A 27746-nucleotide genomic window follows, 5' to 3' on the forward strand; every position below is an offset into this window, starting at 1 on the left:
CTCCTAGCTCCGGAAACACAGGGGCGAAGAGCGAGTTGAAGCTCAGAACCAGACAGTGGACCCTCATCTCCATGTTTGCTGAATCCACAACATGCCCTCTGAGCTGCCTCTGGAAATACCTCCCCTTAGACTGTGATTCTCACCTCCATCAAAGCCAGAGCCTCTTTCTATAACAAATACACCCAGTTCTCATTGTTTAAGGGAGTTACATTCTATAAACACATCACATACACCAAATTAGCAAATACTGATGTTCACTTGGTTCCTGCAAGCCTCTGATCACAACACTTTGCCAACCAATCAATACATACCCATACAATACAATCGATACATTAGGTTGGTGTATGTGTGTTTGTTTAAAGATGCTTTGTTCAGTGCCCGTTGTTGACTTCTTAACATTGAACCCTCAGTCAGCTGTACTCCATCTCAAGCCTGAATGAAGCTTATCTAATACACAGTTTTCCCTGTAAGGCACATCAAAGCTCTCGTGCTTAAAAACACTAGACAGCACTATTTTGGGGTGCCATTTTAAAGAGTGAAATCACCCCAAAAAGCACAAACATGTGAAAAACGTGACACTAGGTAGACTGAAAGGAACACGTGTTGGCAGCATGAGCTGGAACAAGAAGGCAGCGCATCATGTCATTTGGCCTCAGCTGAAAACCGCAGGCGACTCAAATTTTTCACCAATCTGCTCATGTCTGTGAATGACTGTGAAAGCACCATGAGTATTGATTTGGGGATTACAAATAAATTTTAGCAAGTAGGTAAACTGGCAGGTAGATAATCCACAAATAATAAGATCAACTATTTTGGAAGGCTCTCTTACTATCCTGAAATAAAAATTATAATGATATAAATAATACATAACTTCAAAAAAATCAATAGAGTGCCTACCCTTTAATATAAAGGAGAAATAAAGGAAAATAATTTATGATAAATAATGGGGCTGAACATGTGTGAAAGCTCAGGCAGATCAAGCAGAAGAAAATATGAGCAGTGGCTTGTCTGCCAGAGCCCATCTGTGCCCAGCTCAGGAGGGGGTGCTCGTGACCCAGATGGCAAAGTGTGGCTGCTGTCACTCATGCAGTTTAACCAAATGGTGAATAACTCCAGGGGACATTTGGTAACAGCACATAAATCTTTTTTCAGTTTTCATGGTACATCGTTCTGTAAGAATATAGTGCATACTAAATGAAAAAGTTTTTAGAGTTATATGTAATAAGTGGTGGTGGGTTCAGTTCAGAAAAGGATAAATGGTTGTTTTATTTACATGAAAGCCTAGGTGGGACATCAGGCATGTGGGCTGCAGGATTATTCTTCGTGGTGCTGGATTGCCCAGAGCAAGGCAGAATGTCCAGCGTGCCTAGAACTACTCACTAGGGCCAGTGTGGTCCCCAGTCACTGCGACAACCAGCAGGCCCCCCACCCAGATTTTCATATGGCCTGTGGAGAACCAGAGCCCTGCTACTGACCTGAGGGCCTACCTGCTACTGACGGGTGCTCGGGTCTGCCCTGGCCTCACCCAGCACCCGGGAGCACATGCTCAGTGGCTAGTCACTGAAGTCCCCTCAGCTCAGCTCAGAAGTGATGGCAGAGAACTAGGTCTGCTCAGCTGCTCCTGCATCATGGGACACACATCCGTATCTTTACTTCCAGAAAACCCTCGATGACCTACAAGCTGAGGAGGACAAGGTGAACCACCTGACCAAGAGCAACAGCAAGCTCAACACCCAGATCCATGAGGTAATGCCCCACAGCTGGGCCAACGGCTTAAGGGCCAGGTCCATATGGGGAGCACAGGGTCCTCACATACATTTTGGGAACTGGACTGACACGTCCCTGCCCTCCCCTGCCAGAAGTGTGGGCCTTTCTGATGCCACAGCTAAGGAACCAGGCCCAGGCTCATTCCTTCTTGTGTTCTGACCTGAGACTCCCCCCTGCTCTACTTTCTCTTGCTTTTCTTATTTCCACAGCTGGAGGATAACTGGGAACAGGAAAAGAAAATCCGGGCAGAGGTGGAAAAGGCTCGTCGGAAAGCTGAGAGTGACTTGAAGATGACCATTGACAATCTCAATGAGATGGAGCGGTCCAAGCTAGATCTCGAGGAGGTGGTGAAAAAGTATGCCCATGTAGTCATTCATTTCATCTGTGACAACAGTGGCAATATCTAGCACTTTGTGGATGGTGCCAGGCACCAGGCACTGTGTTGAGGGCTTCACAGGTATCCGTGCCTGTCGCCAGCACCTGCTATGTGCCAGGCAGTGTGCCCAGCATGGAGGACATAGGGAGAAAGGGATAGGTGCTGCCCTGTCTTCAGGGAGCACCCAGCCTCAGACAGGGCCCATTGGATGATGAAAAGGAGACTATTATGAAGCAATGCATGCACACCAGAGGGTAGAAAGTTTGTAGAAATCTATATGCTGGGTTCTCAAAGATCACAAGTTAAGGGGATATTTTACCAATATCGCTCTGGCAATAGCATGGAAGAATAGCATGGAATGGAGAAAAACTAAAAGCAGGAAAACAATGGGAAAGCTACTGCAGTAGTCCAGCCATAAACTTGAACTAAGTAAGAGGCTGAGAGGATGGAGACAAGGAGTCAGGTAAGGAAAAAGGAGTAGAATTTGGACAATGCATCTTCGAAGTATATTTTTCTAAGGCAGTTTTAAAGGGCCACAGACCTCCATGAGGCACAAATGCAACAAAATCTGCATCTCAGCACGTTTCTTCTGGGCACCCCCAGAAGGTGCATGTGACCTTGCCCACCCTCTGTACCCACTTAGTCTGTCCTCTTAAGTGTTCATATGTGGCTCCTTGACACATGGAACTCACACCTCAGAAGAAAAAAGCCTCTTGTGGAAAGGTTTTGGAGGAAAATTTCCCCTAAAAGGCAAAGCATTAATGTGGTTCTGGAGCCTCTAGAATGTAAACTGCACCAAAGCAATGATTTCTGTCTAATTTGTTCACTGACATAAACATATATCAAATTAATAAATGCATGAGTGAAATAATAAGTGAATGAAAAGCTCATGGAATAGATTGTGGGACCCTATAGGACAAGACCTTCTGTGCTGTCACCCCCAAATGCTAGGGGTTAGGGGGCAAGTAGTTTTCAGCAAGTTTAAGACCTCCCCTGGCAGCCCCGTCTTTGTTCACTGGCCAGCTTGCCAGTCTATCCTCCAGGCTTTTTTTCCTCAGGAGATCAAACTTTCTTTTGCAGGAGGGATATGGAAATCAACTCTGTCAACTCTAAATATGAGGATGAGCAGTCTCTGAATTCCACACTGCAGCGGAAACTAAAGGAACACCAGGTGTGCACAGGACGGAGAAGACCGAACCCACCGTTTGAGCTTTGCTTCCCTGTCCCCTTTGCTCTCATCAGCTGATCGCCTGCTATGCTCTCCTGAGGAGCACAACTGCCACAGGGAGTCCTCGGAAAATGACCCATGTTCACCTCACTCAGGGTTAAACTCAAAGTCCTTAACAATGGTCACAAGGCTCTCCACAATCTAGCCCCTGCTCCTTCACTGACCTCATCACCCACCATTCCCCACATCATGCTGGCTCCTTGAGGAGACTCACATATACCTCCCTCCTGCTTCAGGGCCGTTGGTTCCCTCTGCTTTTGACAGTGTCCATTATATGTTTATCTCCCTTCCATTACCCCCATTTTAAAAGTCCAAGTGGGCCCTGGCTCATGTGGCTCAGTGGATTGAGTGCCAGCCTGTGAACCAAAGGGTCACTGGTTCGATTCCCAGTCAGGACACATGCCTGGGTTGCGGGCCAGGTCCTCAGTAGGGGGCATGTGAGAGGTAACCACACATTGATATTTCTCTCCCTCTCTTTTCCCCTCCCTTCCATTCTCTAAAAATAAATAAAATCTTAAATAAATAAATAAAAGGTCAAGTGGCTAAGTGTCTCCCTTCACAGGGAAAGATGACCCCCCTCAATGCTCTTCTTCTGTTTATTTGCCTGGTAGGCCCGAATTGAGGAACTGGAGGAAGAACTGGAAGCTGAAAGGGCAATGAGAGCCAAGGTAAGAGATATGCTTCTTCTACCTTTCTTGAGTCAAAGGACCTAAAGTCAGCTACAATCCAACCATAAGCAAAACAGAGAGGACAGGTTTCCAGTTGAAAGGCTACATTGTTTCTTGAGCACCTACTGTGTGCCAGGCACTGTCCTACACATGGACATTGATTATAATCAATGATTATGATCACATGGACATGTGATGTGAGACCAAGGAGAGGAGGCTGGTTCTGCCTGGGGCAGGTGGAGGAGGCAACATTAGCCTGAGGACTCGAAGATTGAATTCAACAGACTGAGGCAAGGGGGTTTTCTAGGAAGAGGGGATGAAATACCACCTACCTGCACAGATACAAAGGTGTAAAAGGAAAATCAAAGAGTAGAGGGAGGGTTGAGGGCACAGATCCTACAGTAATGAGGTCAGAAAGCTGATGGGAAAAAATCGTAAGACACCTAAACTCCAGATTCAGCCAAACTGGGCTGGGAGGTGGGATGGGCAGGAAGGTCCATCCAGTGCGGGGAGAAGGACCGACAGCCTCGTTCACTGAGCGTGTAGGTGGCAGAGAGAGTGCAGAGCTCCCCCTAGTGCAGGCCCCTGGCGTCACAGGTACCTGCAGGAAAAGCGGCTCATGGATGGCTTCAGCCCGTGTCATTCACTCTCACCCCAGGTGGAGAAACAACGCAGCGACCTGTCCCGGGACCTCGAAGACCTCAGCGACAGGCTAGAAGAGGCTGGGGGAGCCACATCTGCTCAGGTACCATCCTTGGGGGCCCCAGGAACCCCAATTCCTGCCTGCCTACAGGAAAAAAAGTGCTGGGTGATGAATAGTGGGATAAAAACCAGCCAGTTTTTGTTGAATTCCTGAGGCCAGCATGAGGAGACACCCATTAATAATAAAGAGTAGGCAAGAGAGGGGCTGGTTTGGTCCACTTCTTTTTGGGGCTCCTTCGTTCAGCAGCACTGATGGAAGCAGGGTTTGGATTGAATGCAGAGGGTGGGTGTTCTAAAACGGTGTAGTAAAAGAAAATCTGAGGTACTACAAGGCCAGAAGATGAGGAGAGGCTTGCTATTGAAGACTACAGCTGACCTTGAACAACACAGGTTGGAACTGCATGGGTCCACTCATACACAGCTTTTTCTCAATTGACTGCAGTTAATTGACCTGTGCAGTTAAAACCTGTGTGGTTTAAGGGTCAAGTATAGTTTGTTACAGTTCCCAAAAGGAGGGGGCATACCAGGCAGAGCCACACAGGGAAGTAGCAGGGTCAGTCAGGAGGCAGAGAGAAGGGGAATTGTGGGCAAGAGCCTCTATTATGGTTTCTAAGGAAGGAACAATTGAGGCCTGGGAGCAGGCTTAGGTCGGCTAGTTCAGATGATTTCAGAGGGCTATGGGGCATAGGGGCCAACTCCAGTTGTCTGGTGCCCGGCCCTGGGTGACTAGGGCAAGTGGATAGTGGCTGAGAGTATGAGAGCCATCTGTAAAGGAAGGGGTTGGGGGTGTGGGCTCTAGATTAGTTGGTTTGTCATTGAAATTGAGTCGTTTGCTATCTCTAGGGATTAGCTTATTCTGGGAGGGGGCCATCTTTTGGAGGCCAGCAAAGCCTCAGAAGCCAGAGCACCAGAATACAGGAAATAAAGACAAGGTTAATATGGTGGGGTGACCCCACACTCCAAGAGCACCCACCAACAGGAAAATGGGGGCTGGAATCTGGACCATTCCTCCTGGAGGGGAATGTATGTTCCTCCAATCACACGAAGGCATCATGGGGACCATCAGAAGCCACATGATACTCTCCTAGTTTCATGTAGTCAGCTATCTTGCAAATGTGGACCCTGGGTCAGAGCAGAGAGCAGAAATAGTCTCATCACTGGGAGGCTGATCATCTTTTCCTTGGGCCCCTGGATTCCACGTCCTGCACCATCATCATCCTAGGATGTCAGCTCTTTCGGGAGCTGGTCTGAATCAGGTACCCAGCTGTGGTTGGATCCTGGCAGAAAACAAAGTCGTCCCAGATAGTTTGAATGAGGGGCTTTAACAAAGGGACTACCTCTAGCAGTCCGGGGAGTTAAGAGCACAACAGGGAGCCTTGAGAGCAAAAGCTGTGGATGAGGGGCTGCCTGGTGGGTTCCTTCCAAAGGCTCTGAGACAACTGTTCTAGGCCTCTCTCCCAGCTCCTGAGGGTTTGCAGTCGATCTCCGCTGCTGCTTGCTTGTAGCTGTATCGTCCAGTTTCTGCCTCTGTGGTCACGTGACCTTTACCTTGTGTGTCTCCCTGGGTCCAAATTTCCCTTTTATTGTAAAGACAACCAGTCATCAGATTAGGGCCCACCCTAATCCAGTACAACATTTCAATTGGTTTGCATCTGCAAAGACCCTGTTCCCAAATAAGGTCACATAAGGTATTGGGGTTGAGATTTGAACATATCTTTCAACACACAACACTATCTAAAATCCTATGGGCAGCCCACCTAGAAGCTTAGGACTGATATTTCAATCAGGACATCTCATTAGTGGGGTGCAGGAATGTCAGAGGACCATTGATCAGGTAGGCAGTATCCACCCCAAGGAGACCAGTGCCAGCCAGTCCTGCTAAGCCTTATTACCGCTCTACGCCAGATTGAACAGAACCGCAAGCGAGAGGCAGAGCTGCTGAAACTGCGGCGGGAGCTGGAGGAGGCGGCCCTGCAGAGCGAGGCAACGGCCTCCACACTGCGCAAGAAGCACACGGACTCCATGGCCGAGCTGACGGAGCACGTAGAGAACCTGCAGAGGGTCAAGTCCAAGCTGGAGAAGGACAAGCAGGTCATGAAGGCGGAGATTGACGACCTCAACGCCAGCATGGAGACTGTGCAGAAGTCCAAGGTGAGGGAAGCCCCACCCCCAGAGCCACAGGAAGGTGCCCAGGCATTGGCTCCTGCACGGATATTTCCTGAGCCCGTACCAGGTCCCAGTCATGTTTTAGTCGGAACCAAGGTGAACCCATCACAGACCCCCACCAACTGTGTTTATAACCTTGGCCAAGTCACATAACCTAATTTTACCTCAGTTTCCTCCTATGTAAAATGGGGATAATAATAATTCCTACCTCATAGCACTGTTGGGAAGGACTATAAAAGTTCTTGGCACATAAGAAAAACTCAATAAATGCACACTATTAAGATTACATTACATTAATATGAATATATCCTCAAGGAGCTGGAAACCTAGGAGGCTGAACTAGGGGAACTAAGCAGGGAGGGTTTGGCCTGCGCTCCCCCTAGTACATGCAGCCTGGCCCCATTTCCCCACCAAATGCACTCTTCCTGAGCAGATGAACGCCGAGGCCCATGTCCGAAAGTTGGAAGACAGTTTATCGGAAGCCAATGCCAAGGTGGCTGAGCTGGAGAGAAACCAGGCAGAAATCAATGCCATCAGGACCCGCCTCCAAGGTGAGTCCAGTCCCCACTGCAGCTCCCTGAGGAAGAATGCAAGGAATGGAAGGAATGGAAGAGGGATCTGCAAGCAAACTGAAAGAATACCTAGGTCATCTCCCCAGAGTTTTCTTGGTTTTGGAAAACTCACATCCTCTGCGATGAGATGAGGAGATTTTATTTTACCCTCTGAGTGTCCCAAGTCACAATTTGACAGGGTAAAATAGAGAACCAAAGCAGTTCTCCCAAGCAGGGGAAGATAGGGTACCAAAAGCAGGGGAAGATAGGGAACCAAGCAGGGTAAAATAGGGTGTCCTTTCCCAAGCATCCTGTGAGATCAGCAGGAGGGGCAGCCACACTGACACTTTATAAACATTTTAAAACATGACCCACATACTAATGTAAAGCAAACACGTGTAACTAATCAGGGAGCCAGAAGAACAATGCTGCCTTTGAAGAGCACAAGGGGCTGAGATTTACTGATACATAGTCAGCAGGGAGAGGAAGACTAAAGAAATTTGGCTAAGTTAGATACAAAACTGGTCAATGTCCTACAGGACAACAATACTGCAACCTCTGGGTTTGGTTTTGGTTTTCTATTAGAAGAAATCTTTCACATCTCTGGGACTCAAATAATTTGGAACTTGCCACTATACTTAACTTTGCAGAGGCTGGTTTTGACCAGCATGAACAGTAAGTCAAACCAAGGTGCACTCCCTGAGAGAAGTTAACGCTCCTTGGGGGAGCCAGTTAGACAAGCTCCGCTGTGACAGCAGAGAACCTGCGGGCATCCTTCAGCCTCATTCCCCACATCCGGAACACACGTGAAAATCAATATCCCCACTGGACAGATGAGGAAAGTGAAGCTCAGTAAGATGAAGTGACAAAACTAATGACTTGCAGAGCAGAACCAGGAGCCCTGATCTTCCTTTCTGACTCATGCACCTCTTCCTGGCCTCTGGCCCCAGCGATCAGTCCACAAATGACAGGAGTATGGCTGATTCTGGGACTGTGGCAAATACAGTTTAGAAAGTACACACTCTACCCCACTGTCTTCTCCAAACTCCTTTGCCGTATCTCCAGCCAGGGATCAGGTCTTCATTAAAAGAAGCCTTTTACCCCATGCAAGTCACTAGGATGCTGGCAACTCTGGGGAACTTGCTCCACTCCTGGGATGATTTAATTAGGGTGGCTGGTGTGGTGGTCACTGTGCTCCCCATTCCAGCTCAGTCGGCCACACTGCCATACTTACTGGGCACTTCGGGGGCACTGCCCTGGGGGACCCTAGCATCTGGGCTGGGGAGCCAGATCTTCATCCAATATTTCTCCCATTTTCTTCTCACCTAGCTGAAAACAGTGAGCTGAGCCGGGAATATGAAGAATCGCAGAGCCGACTCAATCAAATCCTGCGGATGAAGACCTCGCTGACATCACAGGTGGACGATTACAAGAGGCAGCTGGATGAAGAGTCCAAGGTTTGTTTGGGGGTGCAGGTGGGGGAACTGCCTCCTTGGAGAAGGTTATAGATTATGAAGATATAGAAGGAACGTAAAAAATATTCAATCCACTAGCAAGTAAAAAAGTTAACTACGAAACAGAAGTATGCTATGTGTATGACAGTGACATGATATATATTGTGGATAGTAATTGGAAAAAGACAAGGAAAGTAAACCCCCTGATGACTACTAGGGTTATGGAATCATGTGTCTTTTCCCCTTTACTTGCTGCACTGTTGAGCCAGCATTACAAACATCTAAGTGCTGGCCCGGGGGCGGGCAGGGGCGTGGAGAGATCAGTGGGCCTCTGACAGGCTCATGTGGTGCCCACAGTCTCGTGGCGCAGCTGTGGTGAGTCTCGCAAACACCAAGCACGACCTGGACCTGCTGAAGGAACAGCTGGAGGAGGAGCAGGGAGGCAAGTCGGAGCTGCAGCGCCTCGTGTCCAAACTCAACACTGAGGTGACCACCTGGAGGACCAAGTATGAGACCGATGCCATCCAAAGGACCGAGGAGCTGGAAGAGACCAAGTGAGCTCACCCTGTGCTGGGACAGGGGGAAGGCCAAGTGGGTGGGTGGGTGCTGGGGACCTCACCATCAGCCACAGCTGAGGCCAGGGCTGTGCCCGGGAGAAGGCTGTTCACTGGCTCCTCTTAAAGGGGGGATGAGTGTCTGGACAGGGGAGCCCACTGCTTACACTGCCAGCCTTCAGGTACCATCTTCAAGGGCTCTCTCACCTACATCCTCTGCCTTGAAGTGCTCAAGCTCAGACAGAGAAGTCAGAAGCAGGGGCTTCTGGTCCGGGCAGGGCTTCTCTGCCTCTGAAGTGTGCAGGAACCCTCCACAGTACCCTGTGGGTGCGAGAGGTGGACTCTCTGTGATACCGGCAGTACACAGACCACACTCAGTGGCAAAGGTTTCCACTCTGCCTTCCCTCAGCTCTGTGGTAAATGTCTTCAAGTCCTTTGGGCTTTCTTCCTCATCCACAAACTAGAGAAGTGGACACTCTGCTTGATGGGCCTGAGGAAATAAAAGTGGACATGCTGTGAATGTGGCCCTCAGCTGCCCTCTTGCATAAGAAGAGGCTACTTGGGTGCCCAGGGGCCCACACACCCAGGGAAGCCCTATGTGTGAGCCACCCTGTGCCAGGCACAAAGGGGACCCCAGCCTGCTTGCTGTGCCTTCCACTCACTGGAATTCGTGGTGACAGGACAGCAATAACCACGGTGCCCTCCAGCTGATGCAAATCTTCTATCTAAAATCTCATCATATATTGAGCTTAAATCTGCCTTCCTATAGCTCCCACCTCCTGCCTTCTAGCCCTTTTCTACTTTCTATTGCTGCCTGCTCTCACTCTGGGCTAAACCTAAATCTCTGTCCCTCATCTCTCTCTGCCTGGTACTTCTTCCCCAGACACACACACACAGTCCTCCCTCTCTCTTTGCTCACGTGTCCCCTTCCCTGCTTTATTTTCTCCATAGTACTATGTCCACATGCTGTGTACTGCCTGTCCCAGTCTAGAACAGAATTAACATAAGGACAGAGATCTTGGAGTCTTTTATTCACTGCTACTTCCCTAATGCCTAGAACAGGGGTGTCAAACTCATTTTCACCAGGGGCCACATCAACATCACAGATGTCTTCAAAGGGTCAAATGTAATTTTAGGACTGTATAATGTAACTAGTCCTTAACTAGGGGCAAGGAGCTCAGAGCTGCTGCCAGGTAGAAACAAGGTGCCAGGCTGGATAAAACAAGGTGAAGGGTCGGATTCGGCCTATGGGCCTTGTGTTTGCCACCTGTGGCCTAGAACAATAGTTGGCACAGAAGTATTTGTTGAAATAATGAATGGACAGTGGTTGCTTCCTCTAAACACTCTACATTCTGTCTGCATCTTTTCCATCGTGACACCAGATCTCGGCGCCACACCCCGGGCCCCCCTGCCTGTGTGCTCCTATGTTTCCTTGATAGCCCCTCTTGCCCTCATTCACAGGAGGAAACTGGCCGCCAGGCTCCAGGAAGCAGAAGAGACAGCCGAAGCTGCCCAGGCAAGGGCCGCGTCCCTTGAGAAAAATAAACAGAGACTCCAGGCAGAAGTTGAGGACCTCACCATTGACTTGGAAAAGGTCAGAGGGTCAAAAGTTCAAAGGCTGCCTATTTGTCAGGTCCAAGGGCCCACGGGGATCTGGATGAGACTTAGCACGCGTCTGGGGTGATCAGGAAGAAACAGTAGCCCAAGAGGATGAAACGCAGGGTTTGTATACAGGCTCACTAGACACAGGCTCCTGCTTGAGTATGTGTTTATATATACTCATAATTCTAAGATCCTAACACTCAACAAGCCACTATTTAAACAGATCCATGACAAGGATAAAACAGTCTCAGTAAGTCATGTAACATATTGTCCCTGTTCCCTTTTCTCTCACAGAACCACATCCCACACAGTTCGTATGGCTAAATATTCCTCTTTGCATCCCTGATTCAGACTGATTTGCCTGTCTCCAGCCGAACTAAGATTTTCAGTGCACACACCAACCTGGTCTGGGTCCACACAGGACCATTGCGTCATGCCAGCTGTGAGGGGCTGAGAGAGAAACACATTGCAGGGAACTGGGTGAATGCCATAAATCGGGCAGGGATGTTGTGGCCCAGATTCCTCATTCTATACCTGAAAAAATTCTAGCCTAGGAAGATAAGGTAGACCACCTGAGGCCACATCTAGTAGCAGAAGTTTCAGAACTGGCATGTAGCTCTTTCCTGTCTCCCTAGTCTGTGTTTGTGCCAGAAATGTTGAATTACATCCCAACACCCAAGAAGTCTGTGGCCATCAGAGTCCCTGGGGAAGGAGAGCAAAGATAGGAGGGGGCAGAAGGAGGGGAAAGGGGCAGAAAAGTCAGACCCCCAGAGACTATCCCTACCTCTCCCTAGGCCAATGCTGCAGCTGCCGCCCTGGACAAGAAGCAGCGGGTCTTTGACAAGATGCTGGCTGAGTGGCAGCAGAAGTGCGAGGAGCTGCAGGTGGAGCTGGACAGTTCCCAGAAAGAGTGCCGCATGTACATGACTGAGAGTTTCAAGATCAAGACAGCCTATGAGGAGTCCCTGGAGCACCTTGAGTCCGTGAAGAAGGAGAACAAGACTCTACAGGGTGAATCTAAGGGCAGGCGGGTGGGCCTGCAGGTGCAAACCCACAGGCAGGGTCTGCTTCCTCCCCGCAAAAGAGCACATCATGGGTTAGCACTTGGCGCATAGTAGATGCACAATAAATGTTTGTTAACTGTCTGGCATGCACTTTGTAGAAGCACTTGTGCATTCAGTAATACAACTTCAGGCAGGTGAGTTACTTAAGTTTTCTGTGCCTTAGTTTCCTCCTCTGTAAGATGGGAAAATAATACTGCCTTCCTTGTAAGGTTGTTGTGCCTATGAAATATGATAAAATATGTCAAGTCTTCATGTAGCAGAGTAGCTGGCACAAATAAGAGCTCAATAGATTTTATTTGAGCCCTGACATCTGTCATATGTAAATAATATACATATGCATATTATTTATTACGTATGAGTTTGGGGCTGGAATTTGAGATGTGGGGGTACTGTGTGGAGAGTGTCTCTAAGAAAGGAAGGCCTTTCACATAAAACTGACACACCCTGGGAGTCCTAGGCACTGGCCCTAAAGCTACTCCGTGTTTGTTTACTCTTCTCTGGGCTTCAGCCTCTCATCTATGAAAAGAGGAGCTTGGATCCACTGTTCTCCAATGTTCAAGCCCTGATGCTCCATGAATCTAGGACTTGAAGTGTATGGCTTCTCTTTTGATAGAGTGAGGCTAGGAGTGCCTGCTTCTGGCCCCAGTGCAGAAATGTCTGTGCCACATGCCACGACCCTGGGCCGCTCGTGGTCCTCATGTGCCTTATTAACAAGAATATTTTTTTCTCAGAGGAGATAAAGGAGCTGATTGATCAGCTGGGTGAGGGAGGAAGGAGTGTGCATGAGCTGCAGAAGTTGAAGAAAAAATTGGAGATTGAAAAGGAAGAACTCCAAGTGGCCCTGGAGGAAGCTGAGTCTTCCTTAGAGGTAACCTCGTGGCTGTTTGGGGATCTTTGGGGGCTGAATACTTGGCCAGGGACCACACACACACTTAGCCAGAAAGACTGATGTTTACATTCCTGGCAGGTTGAAGAAAGCAAGGTGATTCGAATTCAGCTGGAACTGGCTCAGGTTAAAGCTGACATTGACCGAAGAATTCATGAGAAAGAAGAAGAATTTGAAGCTACAAGGTATGACACTGAAAGGATGGGAGGCTGACTTTGGTAGCGTAATGGAGCAGAGCCCAGAAACCTGGTCTCTGCCACCTGCTAGTCGTGTGACCTTGGGCAATTTAGCTGAACCTCAGTTTCTGTATCTGTTAAATGGTAATTATGCAGATGGGGTTTACAAACACTTTGAAATGTTGTATGTTAGTGATTCATCACAAAACTCCATGAGATAATAATCCATTTCAAAAATGAGCAAAGGACTTGAACAGACATTTCTCCAAAGAAGATATACAGGTGGCCACTAAGCATGTGGAAAGATGTTCAAGATCACTAGTTATTAGAAAAGTTCAAATCAAAACTCTAATTGCTGTATTTTTTCCTGTAGAATGAGCACCCACATTTTTGTGTGCATTATACATGGGATTATTATAGCCATTATTATACCCATGGTATGTAATCATTATACCCATGTATAATGGGTATCCTTACATTTCCCTAAAAATTTTGGGCAGAAAAATGCACATTACATATGGCAAAATGCAGTAGATACCACCTCACACCCATTACAGAGGCTACTGTCCAAAAAATAGAAAATAACAAGTGTCGGTGAGGATGTGGAGAAACCAGAGCCCTTGGACACTGTACTGGGAATGTAAAATGGCACAGCTGCTGTGGATAACAGTAAGGGGATTCAAAAGTGGGCAAAGGACTTGAATAGACATATATCAAAGAATTTAAAATAGAATTGCTATATGATCTAGCAATTCCACTTCTGGATATATACCCAAAATAATTTAAAGCAGGGTCTAAAAGAGATATTTGTACACCCACATTCATGGCAGCATTGATCATAACTGCTAAAGTGTGGGAAGCAACCCAAATGTCCATTGACAAATCAGTAAACAAAATGTGATATATACATATAATGGAACATTATTTGGCCTTAAAAAGGAAGGGGATTCTAATATATCATACAATATAGATTAACTTTGAAGGCATTATGCTGAATGAAATAAGCCATTTATTAAAAAGACAAATATTGTGTGATCCTGTTTATATGAAGTTCTTAGAGTAGTCAAAATCATAGAGGCAGAATGTAGAATGGTGTTTGCCGAGAGCTGGTGGGAGGGAGGAAATGAGGGAGTAATGGTCTAATGGGTATAGAGTTTCAGTTTTATAAGATGAAAAGAGTTCTAGAGATGGTTTGTGGTGGTACACAGCATTATGGATGTATTTAATACCACTGAACTGTACACTGAAAAATAGTTAAGATAGTAAATTTTGATATGTGTACTTTGCCACAGTAAAAAAATCAGAAAAAAATCTGTGAGATATGTCATAAAGATTAAATGAAAGTATATGTATGAAAGCATATTGTGAGGAGAAGCCTGATGACTCTACAGGCAGTAGGCTGAACCTGAACCTCACCCTAAATTTCTAGCTATGCCACTAGGTGGCATGTGTGTCAGTGTAAAATGGGATATTTGTGTATGTGTGCAACAGTTTTATTAAGACATAATTCGCATACCACCCTGGCTGGCATGGCTCAGTGGATTGAGCACTGGCCTGCGAATCAAAGGGCCACCAGTTCAATTCCCAGTCAGGGCACATGCCTGGGTTGCAGGCCAGGGCCCCAGTGGGGCATACCAAGGAGGCATCTGCACATGGATGTTTCTCTCCCTCTCTTTCTCCATCCCTTCCCCTCTCTAAAAGTAAATAAATAAAATCTTTAAAAAATATATAATTCACATACTCTACAATTTACCCATGTTAAGGAAAAAATTAAACGGTTTTTAGTTGTTCAACTATCACTATAACTTTGAAACATTTTCATCCCCTCCCCAAAGAAATCTCACATCAATTTAGCAGTAATACCCCCCTTCTCCCCACTACCACCACTATCCCCAGCCCTAGGCAACAGCTAATGTACTTCCTGTTTCTTTAGATTTGCCTATTCTGGACATTTCATAAAAACAGAATATTATAATATGTGGTCCTTTGTGACTGGATGCATTGAATCCCATATTAATAATATTAAGACATGAATGTCTTTCTATTTATTTAGATCTTCTTTAATTTTTTCAACACGTTTTTGGGTTTTGCTTGTATTTATTCTTAAGTCAAAGTTAATCCTGATTTTGTTCACTTTTGAGAACATCATGATACCCTTGCCCATATCTGGAAATTGAATACACCTCAAGGGGCTGCAAATCCAGCAACGTGAGTGAACATAGTGGGTGTTCGTGGGTGTAGTGGAGATGAAAACAGCGTGAGTGGGGCAGGGGACAGGATCCTAACCTGCTAATCATTTATTTGCTTCAATGAGACAAATTTTTTTTACATATAAATTATCTCCTCTGGTCCCCTCCTATAAAAGGAGATTAATACAGCTTATATGAGGGCTTTATGAAAATGTTTGTTATATTGATTACAACAAAATTAATATGTAAATAAATACAATTACAATGACTGTTGTTTGAAGAGAGATATATATATAGCATAGACTGAACTGGTCCAGTACACCAACACCGTCTCTGCTTGGACTTTCAGGAAGAACCACCAGCGGGCTATCGAGTCTTTGCAGGCCAGCCTGGAGGCGGAAGCCAAGGGCCGGGCAGAGGCACTTCGGCTTAAGAAGAAGATGGAGACTGACCTAAATGAGATGGAAATCCAGCTGGACCATGCCAACAAGAACAACAGCGAACTTGTGAAGACACTGAAAAGGCTACAACAGCAAATCAAGGTAGTGATCTGGGAGGGGGAAGAACTAATCACAAATCAAGCCAACCCCAAGCCCGCAGGCTTGTAGGAAGCTAACATCATGCATGTCTTCAGCCAGGATAAAGGCATGAGAGTGAGAACGTGGGGTGGCTGGCAATCCAGGGAGCAGGAGATTGGAGACTGTGTAAATGAGAGGCCCCAACCACCGAAGTCCGTATCCTGGACCACTGGAATAGGAGAAAAAAGGAGGAAAACAGGAAGTTGGACCTGTCTTGATTTTTTAAATAATTTTTTATTTACTATCAATGATTTCAGACATAGAAAAATAAAAAATATAAATACCCACGCACCAACTACTTACTCACCTTCAGAAATAGACACAAATAGAGTTGAGATCCTTTGTCACTCTTCCTCATCAGGCTGGTCTTTAAAGCATGCATACCTGAAGCCACACATTCAAAACGTGTTTATTGGATACCTCCCCTGCCCAGGTGCTGTATTAAGTGCTAAGAGGAGGATAATGGACAAAACAAAAACTATCTCAGGAGATAAACAATAAGCAACACATAAATAAAACTGTAGTATTAAAAAATGGTAAGTGCTATGGAGAGATAACAAAACAGGGAAAGGAAGATGGTGATTAGCCAAAGGAGGGTGTAATTGTCAAAGGTTATTGAGAAAGGCCTCATTGAGAAGGTCCTGCTGTAAACCACCAGATGTTCTGTTATCAGTAAAGCCTTGACCTCATGCTGACTCCCTGCTGGACAAATCCTCTGGTCACCTGTACCATGACCCAGCTACACCTCAACTAGGCTGAGAACTCCCCAAGAGCAGGTCTATACCTCACACTCACTCTCTTCCTCTGTGGCCTCCACTTCCCTACCACCCCAGTCCTGGCACCCTCCTGAGCCAGCTCTGTGAAGGTCATAGCACCTCAATCCTGGCCATCCCCAGGCTGTGGGATGGACTCAGGTCATGCCCTCTTGCCCCCCCAGGACTTGCAGGTCCAGATGGATGAGGATGCCAGGCAGCACGAGGAGCTGCGGGAGCAGTACAACTTGCAGGAGAGGCGCCTGAGCCTGCTGCAGACGGAGCTGGACGAGGTGCGCTCAGCCCTGGAGGGCAGCGAGCGCTCTCGCAAGCTGCTGGAGCAGGAGGTGGTGGAGATCACAGAGCGACACAACGAGGTCAATGTCCAGGTAAGACAGTGGTTCCCTGGGGAATGCCATGCAAACCCACACTGGGCCAAGAATGGTGCCCAAACCTTACGGGCTCCCCTCAGAACTCAGGGGCAGCTAGTGTCCTCATTCGTCAAGGCCTCAGAACTCACCTGCAGAGCTTTTTTTTTTTTATTTGTTTTTGTTATGGTAAATAATAATAATAACATAAACTGTACCATCTTAGCCATTTTTCAGTGTACAGCACAGTGTGTTAACTACATGCACACTGTTGTGTAGAGCTTATAAAGACAGACTCCCAGAGTCTTCCCTGGAGATTCTGAGCCAGTGGGTCTATGGTGGGACTCCAGAAGGCTAAACTTTTAGAAACTTCTCAGAAGATTCTGATTATTAAGCCAATTTTAAGGACCCCCCCAGTATAGCTGAGGCTAGAACTTCAGAACTAAAAGGGATCAAAAATATTCCAAAGTCTGACATTCCTTTACAAATGAAAAAACATCACCCATAAAGTTGAGTGGTTTATCCATTGTCAACATGGGGACACCCGTCGGCTACTAGTGATAACACCAGTACGGCTTACTACTACTCACAGTGCAGTCCTTTGCAGGCATGGCTTAATTCTTACTCATGATCTCATTTGAATTCACCAAAAGAAAAAAAGTGTACATGGGACATATAGGAATTATCCCATTTAGAGACAAGTAAACTGAAGCCTAGAGGTAAGGAACTTATCCACATAGGTGGAAGTAGCCAACCTTGAACCTGGGTTTTCGCACCTCTGAGTTCAGGATTGTTCTGCAGCTGCCATCCTCCCCAGGCCTAAATAATGTCATTCCTGGGCTCCTCATGATGCATGTTCCACTCTAAATCTCAGAGAAGAATACAGGGGAGAGATCCTCACCCCAAGCAGGGTCCCAGAACTATCACCTGTTAGGGGGTCTGGCAAGCGTATCTGGGAGACAATCAGTTTCTTTCCTGGAAGCAAAAGGGCTGTGTGGACTCCTGTCTTGCAGTGATTCCTTCATTTCCCTCTCCAGAACCAAAGCCTCCTGGTGGTCAAGCGCAAGCTGGAATCAGATGTCCAGCGCATCTCCAACGAGCACGAGGAGCTCATCAGTGAGTTCCGTTCAGCCGATGAGAGGGCCAAGAAAGCCATGACGGATGTAAGTGTGTGCACTGTCTGCTGCTGGTGGGAGGGGCCTGGGCACGCCACGCCAGGCCACCTGCTGGGGACCCAGCTACCATAGGCAGGGAAGGCCAGCCCCCCCTCATGAGTCACCATGGAGTCATGGGGCCCTGGGAACGTGGCCCCTGCTCTGAGGAGCCCAACGTCTGGGGGAATACTTACACACTACACATGATAAGGCTGGTGGAGTCTACAGGACTGGAAGGCCTAGTTGCGAGTGCAGGAGCCTGCCTCCACCCCATGCACTTGGAAGGATATGGGAGCATGGAGCACCCTTCCACCAAACCCCAGCAGTGTGTCAGTGAGGTTCTACAAGTCAGCCACTTGGTTTCCTAGAGACTGGGAGACAAGGTTCCTTGTCACTCAAAGGTCCTAGGAGCCTGCATGGAGACCCAGCTTCAGTTCGTGCTCTTCTCCTCGTCTCCCACAGGCCGCCCGCATGGCAGAAGAGCTCCGACAGGAACAGGACCACTGCATGCACCTGGAGAAGATCAAGAAGAACTATGAGATCACCATCAAAGACTTGCAGGCCAAGATGGAGGAGGCCGAGCAGCTGGCTCTAAAAGGAGGGAAGCGCACAATCATGAAGCTGGAAACCAGGGTGAGGGCAGCACAGCGCTGAGCCAGGAAAGAGAGACGGGAGACGTGGCCAGGCTGGAGGAGGGAGGAGGTCTTTCCCCACAAAAATGTGCCCAGCACTTGATGAGGAACTGGGTCATTCCAGAGCTAGGAAGGGAAAGGAAATTGAGACACAGCTTTCATTTATTTATATGAAGGTCTCCTCTCCCTGTCATCTTTCCCTCGGAATGTCCTTAGGCCCCAAGCAGAGCAGTTTCCAATAGTCTTCCTCTTTCTTTGTTCCCAGTCTCGGTTTCCAACATTACTCCTCTCTTATTACTTAAAACAAGTCTATTTTTTAAGGATTTTTTTATGTATTTATTTTTAGACAGAGGGGAAAGCGGGGAGAAAAAGAGAGAGAGAGAGAAACATCAATCAGTTTTCTCTCATACTCACCCCATCTGGGGAATGAACCTGCAACCCAGGCATGTGTCATGACCGGGAATCAAACCCATGACCTTTTGCTTTGTGGAACGACACCCAACCAACTGAGTTCTCCCAGTTAGAGCACTTCTTGGTCTGTTACTTCTTGGAAGTAACCTTAGTCTTTACTTCTTGGACCTTAGTCTTTACTTCTTGGAATGTTAAAGTTGGAAGAGCCCAGGAGGTTCAGTTACATTTCCTGACCCCTGCCTCCTCCATTTCCCAGAGGAGGAAACCTGAGGCTCAGGGAACTGTCATCATCTGACAGCTACATCAGGGCCCTACCCTCCTGTCCAAGGCTCATCTGCTCACCTGCTCACCTCTGAGAAGGAAGTGGACAATGTAGCCACAACACCATATTCAATGTCATTGCGCTCTGAAGTTCAAAAACATACATTCCCTCAGTCACATTCCTCTCTTCCTTCCTCAGATCAAGGAACTAGAGACAGAATTGGATGGCGAGCAGAAACGGCATGTGGAGACAGTCAAGACGCTGCGGAAGAATGAGCGTCGCCTCAAAGAGCTGGTCTTCCAGACAGAGGAGGACCACAAGACCAACCAGCGCATGCAGGAGCTGGTGGAGAAGTTGCAGAACAAGCTGAAAGTCTACAAGCGGCAGATTGAAGAGGCGGTAGGTGGTTCCCACGTGTCCCTAATTCCCCCTCCCTTCCCAGCCCAGGTCTCTAGGCTTGATTAGAATTAACCACAGGGAAGGAATAAAGTATTGGCCACAAGACAACTCCCATGAGTCCCATGTCCATGGCACTGCATCCTCAATATCATGTTGAAAGTGGACTGACAATAAGAACATGTAAAAACCAACTTAGCCTCTAAGAACACCTGTGTTAATTGAGGTGCCCTCTGCAGGGTATGCTCTAAAACTGGGGAAGGTCTTAATTTCCTTTGTCCTGCTTCCACTGCCCCTGTGGCCTCTGCCAAGATAGCCTCTCCCTCCTGGTCACACTGTTAAACACAAGGACCCACCCTTATTTAATCCTCTTGATGCGGGGCAGGAAAGCTGATATTTTTAGTACATTTCACAGGTGAGTAAACAGCCCACTGTAGGGTATTTATGCTATCTTATTCAATGTTAAAGTCAAAGTCAAATGGTTAGCAAATGGTGGCTTCAGGTCTCAATCCTATACCACCATCACCCAAGACATAGATATTGGACTCTGCTGTCATTTCCTGCAAGTTCTGGAGCCACCACATTGAATCAGTCAACCACCCATCCACCCAATGCCCTTCCCCAATGCTTGATAAAGTCCAGGCACGTAGTAGATATGGTCTAAACAACTATGACTCTACTGGGAAGATGAGGAGATGGGAAATGTATAGCAAGGGCTAGGAGAAACACTAAACCCACAACTTCAAAGGGGGACCCAATGACTAATGCTTAAAATCACAAATGACAGAAGCCACAACAGAGCACATCTGGTTTAGAAATATGGATGTTAAGCCAAAAAGAATCAACTAAGAGTGTTGAAGATGGTTGTCTGTGGTAAACTGGAAGATGACGACAACCCAGGACTGCTATGTTTTGTAACAAACCTTATACAACAATTACATTCTTAGATGACACTGTAGAATGGATCCATTAACCAGAACAAGCCAGGTTCACACCCATTTCCTCTGTGTCTTTGTCACAGGAGGAGCAGGCCAACCAGACCTTGGCTCGCTACAGGAAGACTGTGCACGAGCTAGATGATGCTGAGGAGCGGGCTGGCATGGCGGAGACTGCTCTGAACAAACTGCGCACCAGACACCGTGTGGCTGGCAAAGGCATCACCTCCGTGGAAATCATCCAGGTGTCCAAGACAGGCTCCTCCAAAACCCTTTCTGAGGAATGAGGTTATCCGCGTTCCAGCCCACAGCCGGTAGGTGTGGATTCCACTCACGATGATCATTTTCCTAGTTCACCTTTCCTGCTCCTGCTTTGCTCCTTTGGACTTCTGTGCTTCCTGGCTTCCAGTCTGCCGTGCCCTGATCACACACACTGAGAACCCCAAAGTTTCTCTGTCCCTTCAACTGCAACACTCCCTCTCTAGAATCTGAAAACTCTCAGATGTGATGCTGTCTACCTGTACTACAGGTGCTGGTAGTCATCATGCATCCCCATCTGAGGGGAAACTCATTGAAAGTAGGCTCCATGTCTGATGATGCCACGTGACAGTAGGCCTGGCGAATAGGTGCTAAACACAAGCTTGTTTTCCCTGGATGATCACAGAGATATTCGCAAGCTTATAGGCAATGTATATTCACCTTTCATATCCCCCACAATGTCATTGTTCTTGAAGATTTTGTCAATACTGGTTGAATTTAGATTTCTAACATTAAGGAAATAATAATCGCAGCACCACTTCTTGAGCACTGAGTGTAGGTAGGGTTTTAGGGGATAATTTAAAATAGTTCATTCTTATTTTCCTTAATTCAGAGCCATTTAAAAAGAATGCAGGAGACAAATATGTAAAAGCTTTTATGCTATGGTTCTAGATTGAGAATTTAATGGGTGTGCATCATGCACATTCTTGTACTTCACCCCAGAATTGAAGGTACCTGCAGGACTTAAGAACTTAAGAACCACAGCCCTGCTCCTTGGGGAGCAGCCCACATTTCAAGGGGAGGGATAAACAGAATTCATTAGCCCTTCAGGTAGATCCAAAAGAAGAGATTGGATGGGCTTCACTCCTGACTTCCTGGTTCCTCCTTCTAAATATAAGATAAATCATTCCTCTTCCCAGAAGAGAAGAAAGGGAAAGGTGAGGAGAGAGGCAAACATTATTCCAGAACAATGGTCCACAAAATGTAGTCCTTTGGACAAGCAGCAACATCAGCATCACTGGGAAGTTGTTAAAAATGCAAATTCTTGGGCTTCACTCAGACCTACTGAATTAGAAGTTCGAGAGGGAGAGCCAGCACATGTGGTTTAACCAGCCCTCCAGGTGATTCAGATGTATGATCAAGTTTGAGAACCAAGTACTATGGCAGAAATTGTCCCTTAGAAAAATATTGAGGCAGGGAACAGAGGTTTTGCCTACTTTTACAGGAGCCAGGCACATGGTATATATATATTTTTTAGTCTTATTTACCCTGAGAAGTAGGTATATCTCTTTCAAGTGAGGAAAAGAATAAAGAAGTTCATAGATGTTCAGTGGCTTGCTCGTGGTCATCCAAGCCCTGTGCTATGGAAAGGCAAACTGTCTTAATTGCTGTGAAGATTGAAAAAGCTGCTCTTTGTTTAGGATTAATCAGGACAACTCAAGATCAAGGACTTGAGTGAGGTTGGGAGAGGCAGAGGGCTGGAGTCTCAGTGCTGATGTGTCAACAATGTTCAATCTCCATGGATTCTGGGAATTTTTTCTGGACTTGTGTTCAAGTATCTGGTGGAATTAGCCCTCAGTAAGAGTAAAATTCCTCACTCACTTATAGCAGGCTTGCAGGACTGGGTCAATTTGGGTTTTAGCCAAAAGCCACAACCCCATTGACATCTGATTTCAAGCTGAGCCTACTCTTCCCATCTGCGTAGGGAGGAAACAAAAAATTGTATACAGAATCTTTCTGTTAATTTTCTAACTCTTAAATAATGGTTAGTCCAGGAAATTAAGTTAAACCAGAGGCTGGCCTCTGGATGAGTCTACTATTAATGTGTAACCATCTCCTTTCAGGAAAAAACTCTGAAAAGAGTTCCTCTTGTTAATTTCTCACCTTGGCAAGGGTTACTCATAAGGCTTCCTGCACTGAATGGAGTCAGGAGGCATTTCAGCTCCTTCTACCTGTTAACCTCTTAGCCTCTAGAATTAGACACCTTGTAAGGTACAACCCCTGCCTTGGCTTGGTGATTGTTTATTCCTGAGGTCTGCTGGAACTGGTCCAATCGCTCTCTCTCTCCACATGGCTGTGCCAACAGCATGCAGAGGTTATAAAGCTGGGGTCCCTGGGGTCTGTTCTCCATGTCTTAATTCATCTGCACTCTCCCATCCATTTTCCCTTGTTGGTCATAGGGCCAGATATGCCATCTGTAGCCATGAGATGTCCTAAGCACACTAGTACATGGGTCAGCACTGAGTCAAGATGCCACAGAGTTTGGTTTTCCAAAGTAGCATTATATTCATTCCCACAAATATCTATGAAGCTGTGAATATGGGCTAGGCCTGTACTATGGGATACTGAGATGAATAAGAAAGACCATCCTCCCTTGTGGAGCTCAGAATCCAGTAGAGAGGTAGACACACACATCACTTGCCATAAAGTTGTGAGCAAATGTTCTGTGATGTGGTGTTTGCATCTCATGGGAAAGGATCACAGGGAAAAAGTGACTGGTTTAACCTGGGGAGGCTGGGTGGATGTGACCTGTACAAGAATCTAGAGCATGCCACTCACTGGGCAGGGTCTGTTTTTTACCTTCCAAGACAACAGAAGTACAGAAACAGAGAGGAAGTTTTTAGAAATTTTTATAGCAGTTGAGGCTATATGACATCCAAGGCCATGATCAGTGTATTTTATAAGTGTATGTCTCTGATATAAAAATAAATGAAAATGAAAAACATTTAATGGAAATTAAAAATAAATAAAACTGATGCCATACCAGGTAGAGAAGGGAAGAAGGGAACTCCAGACAAAAGGCCCGACAGATGGAGCAGTGCAGGGGTGGGATTCACACAAGGGTGAGTCATGACTGGAGAAGAGGGCCTCATGATGAGGCAAGAGTGATGATCAGTGTGGGAGATGGAGCTAGAGGGACAGGCATGGGTGAGGCTGTGAAAGGCTCTGTTGCTTGCAAGTATTCTATAATCTACATAAGGAAATCTTGCTAATTTTCAAAATCCATTTGTGGCATGTAGTGAGCAGTAACTTTTCTTTCTTGGGAAGACACATCACCACAGCAAAACAAGCCTCTTGGGCCCTCATGAGACAACACAGGCAAGCTCATGGTGAGCACTGTATCCCAGAGACTGCTCTCTGGTCTTTCAATGGCCTATGTAGAGTTCAGACCTGCTTGAGCACACTAAGCCCAAAGAAAATTCCCCTAAACCATCACAACCTTACACAGAATGAGCCAGTTATGACCCAATGGTGTCCATTACAAGGAAGAAAGCCTATAGAAGCAGCCCAGGCATTTTTCTAGCAAGAAAGGGCAAAAATGTCAGAACTCTCAGCTCTGGCCCACAAGCATTGTCTCACCCTCTCTCTCTTTTGCCTTCTAGGGTAATACAGATCTCAACAGCAGATCTCAACAGCAGACCACTGAGAGGAAAAATATATGAAAATGGAAAACTAGGTCTTCCTGAGAATGTTTACTATGCAAAGGAAAGTGCAAGCCAGAAAGAGACAGGTGCTAAAGAATAATGATAGCTGTGGGGGAAATGGGCTCAGGAATGTGAATACCCAGCCACTAGAGGGATTAAAATTAGCATGGCTTCTCTGAGACCACATCAAGCTGTGTAAGCCCTTGGGAAACAATAACAGTGGGTCTATTTCTGTTGAGATCGTACATGTTCATGTCAAGGACGGAATATGTAAAGCCCGTGTGACTTGGCTGTTCCCTAGAAATAATTCTTCATGTGGACAATTTTAATGCCTTGTCCCAATGCAGCTTAAATAAAATAAATATGAAAAACAGACTGACTGGAGATTGCTTTTAAGTAAAGAAATTTTATTTTTCTAAGATTTCCAAATCCAAAGGCAATTTTTACAATATATCAGAGTTCTGTTGTGTCTCTATATCCTAATTCACAGACTTGTTTCTATACAAACCATGAAAACAATGCAGTCTTAGTGCAATTCTTTGCGAATTTTGAAAGAGTATTCTCAGAGATATGAAGACAACCTTCCTGAACTTATAAAGTTCAGGAAGTTATGGAATCCACTGAAGGGATGTTAAGATCCATCCAGGCCAATAACCCACAAGGCTTCCTAGTGATCCACCTCAGCATCTTCCAGAATGTTCAGACATGGGCAGGTCAGCTCCATGGAGGCAGGTAGTTGTGTGTGTTTCACTCGCTGCTATATCCTGAGCAGCTGGAGATCACCAGGCATGGGGTAGGCACTCAGTAAATACATGGGAAGTGAATAAAGGATGGAGAACAAGTTGCCTCCAAGGTAGTCCTCCCAGACATTGGCCAGAAAGTTCTTCCCTAAATCAAGCTGAGACCTGCTTCCTGGTGGTATTCCCTTGCTAACCCTGGTTTTGATACCTAGGACCCTGCAGAACAATCTTAATGCAAAACAGTTTTCATGGTCCCTCCAGGTTTTCTCTTCTCCAGGCTGAATATTCCTGGGTCCTTCAACCATTCCAAGTGTAGCAGAGTTTCTGCTGTCACCTTCTAACACTATTCGACCCTGTTCCTCTCCTCAGTTTCCCAGCCTTCAGTGTGCAGGGGTGGAGGGGGCAACACTCTGAGGGCTCCTTGCCAGTTCACAGCCCTCAGAATGCACCTTTCCTCAGCTGTCTGGAAATGGTGTCTCCACATTGACAATTACTGCTTTGACCTTTCTCTAATCCATTGGCAGCCAGAAATCACAGTTTGGGCTGCTAGAAGAAGGGATAGTAGTACTTTATTGGTGGGTCCCTTTCCATATTCACATGGACCCATTTCACTCTTACAATGGGTCCGAATTTGTTGTTCTCTAGGAAGTTCCAGAAGAGAACCTTGTTTGGTTCCTTCTGTGAAAAATGGACCAAGTGTGAAGCCACTGCCCTCTAGTGGTAATATCTTCAATTGCTGTGTGTGAATTTCCTGGGAGACACCAACTCACAGAATCTTAAGCATTATGTTAGAATTTTAGGGTTCAAAGGCACATTCAGAGGGTGTCTAGTCCAACTCTCAGGCAGTTGGGGATTCCCCTCCATAACATCTCCAAAACAAGGGTAATCCAATTTGCACCTGAACTCTTCCAGTGAAAAAAATGTAGTCTACTGCAATTTTGACCAACAACCATGGGTCAAAATCCCACCTAATATTAAACTAGACTATGTCTCCCTCTATTTTGCCCTTATTTTGATCTAGAATTCACCTCTGTAATTAAGGCTCATTCCTATACTTTAAAGTCAGACAGATAGGGGTTTCACCTTTCCCAGTAGTATGACTTCAGGCAGTTTAACCTACCTCACCTCCTGTTTTCTCAACTATTAAACAAGGAATAATACAGCATTTGCCTCATAGGAATGTGAAATCTAAAAAGATAACTTGGGAGAGAGCCTACTGTGCATGACACTTGGACTTTTGCCAAGTTTCATCTAGCATTCCATAGGACTGCAACACTGGACCTCCAAAGAGAGGCTTGGCTGGGCTGACAGAAGCAGGTGTCTTGCTAGAAAAATGCAAGGGGCATTCCATGAGTTTTTAAATTTTTTTATTGTTCACTTGCAGTTGCCCCATTTTTCCTCCCATTGCTCTCCCCTGCCTCATCCAAGCCCCGCTCCCAAAGACAATCCCCACCCCATTGTCCTTGTCCATGGGTCCTTTGTACATGTTCCTTGACTTGGCCCTTCGCCTTCTTTCCCCCATTACTCCCTCACCCCTCCCCTCTGGTCACTGCCAGTTTGTTCTTTATTTCCATGTCTCTGGTTATTTTTTGCTCATTTGTTTGTCTTGTTGATTAGGGTCTACTTACAGGTGAGATCATATGGTATTTATCTTTCACCACCTGGCTTATTTCGCTTAGCATAATGCTCTCCAATTCCTTCCATGCTGTTGCAAAGGGTAGGAGTCCCTTCTTTCTTTCTGCTGCATAGTATTCCATGAGGTTTTAAGACTTCATCATTGTTTCCTGAAGGCTAGTCCATCCCGTAGTCCCCCACACTCACAGAATTCCACTGCAGCTCCTCATTTGGGGGAGGGGAGGGGCAGAAGGAGATGTAAGCAACTCAGTGGCTTGCCCAAGACCATTCAGTTAATGGCAGAGCTACAAATTCTTTGTTGCGTGAGATGAGGTAAGGTTTCTGACCCAATATTTGTAAGAAAATGGACTTTACTTAGTCATATATTCTGTTTTTGCCTAAGGACATATCATTTCAGAATAGTTTGAAGGACTAGCACGATATAATCACAGCCTTTCAAAATAACACATTAGTTGGTATCCACAATAATTAAAATCAGGGTACTTGCACCAAGCTCTCCAGAGTAAATGGAGCAAAGACCATTTAAATAGTTTTGCTATATGTTTTGGGCTAAGTTTCAAAGCTGCTAAATTTTATATCACTGATTGTATTAACTATATTTTCTTATATTTTATATTCTTCATGCTCCAGCATCTGGGGCCTCCCTGACTGAGGAGACACTGTCAGTTTTTGGAGACAGCAAACAACTTTGATACACAGACTAACCCAATCCACAGCTCATACTCTGAACCACCTCTTCTACCTAGCTCTTCTACTCAAGGAGGCAATGTTTCCCTTCCCTGCTCACAAAGCAAGGTACCAGACAACTAGAGATAGC

The 27746-nt window shown here is 46.3% G+C and overlaps 1 protein-coding gene across 1 annotated transcript in view; it reads left to right on the top strand.

The window, feature by feature from the left end:
* The window catches only part of LOC114499302 (myosin-16), a 56452-nt gene extending 31533 nt beyond the window's left edge, over window positions 1-24919 (top strand). The window contains exons 24-43 of the mRNA XM_028515369.2: window positions 1660-1746; window positions 1977-2122; window positions 3224-3314; window positions 3983-4039; window positions 4698-4784; window positions 6647-6892; window positions 7341-7458; window positions 8788-8915; window positions 9270-9466; window positions 10928-11060; window positions 11863-12079; window positions 12864-13000; window positions 13100-13203; window positions 15733-15925; window positions 16899-17102; window positions 18119-18244; window positions 18698-18868; window positions 19739-19939; window positions 20958-21185; window positions 24513-24919. Of these exons, the coding sequence (XP_028371170.1) occupies window positions 1660-1746; window positions 1977-2122; window positions 3224-3314; window positions 3983-4039; window positions 4698-4784; window positions 6647-6892; window positions 7341-7458; window positions 8788-8915; window positions 9270-9466; window positions 10928-11060; window positions 11863-12079; window positions 12864-13000; window positions 13100-13203; window positions 15733-15925; window positions 16899-17102; window positions 18119-18244; window positions 18698-18868; window positions 19739-19939; window positions 20958-21158 (2844 nt within the window). The 3' untranslated portion in view covers window positions 21159-21185; window positions 24513-24919. The remainder of the gene's footprint in view (window positions 1-1659; window positions 1747-1976; window positions 2123-3223; window positions 3315-3982; window positions 4040-4697; window positions 4785-6646; window positions 6893-7340; window positions 7459-8787; window positions 8916-9269; window positions 9467-10927; window positions 11061-11862; window positions 12080-12863; window positions 13001-13099; window positions 13204-15732; window positions 15926-16898; window positions 17103-18118; window positions 18245-18697; window positions 18869-19738; window positions 19940-20957; window positions 21186-24512) is intronic.
* The last annotated feature ends 2827 nt before the right edge of the window (window positions 24920-27746 follow it).

Source organism: Phyllostomus discolor, chromosome 3 (genome assembly GCF_004126475.2).
Source record: "Phyllostomus discolor isolate MPI-MPIP mPhyDis1 chromosome 3, mPhyDis1.pri.v3, whole genome shotgun sequence".
In the NCBI taxonomy this organism is placed as follows: Eukaryota; Metazoa; Chordata; class Mammalia; order Chiroptera; family Phyllostomidae; genus Phyllostomus; species Phyllostomus discolor.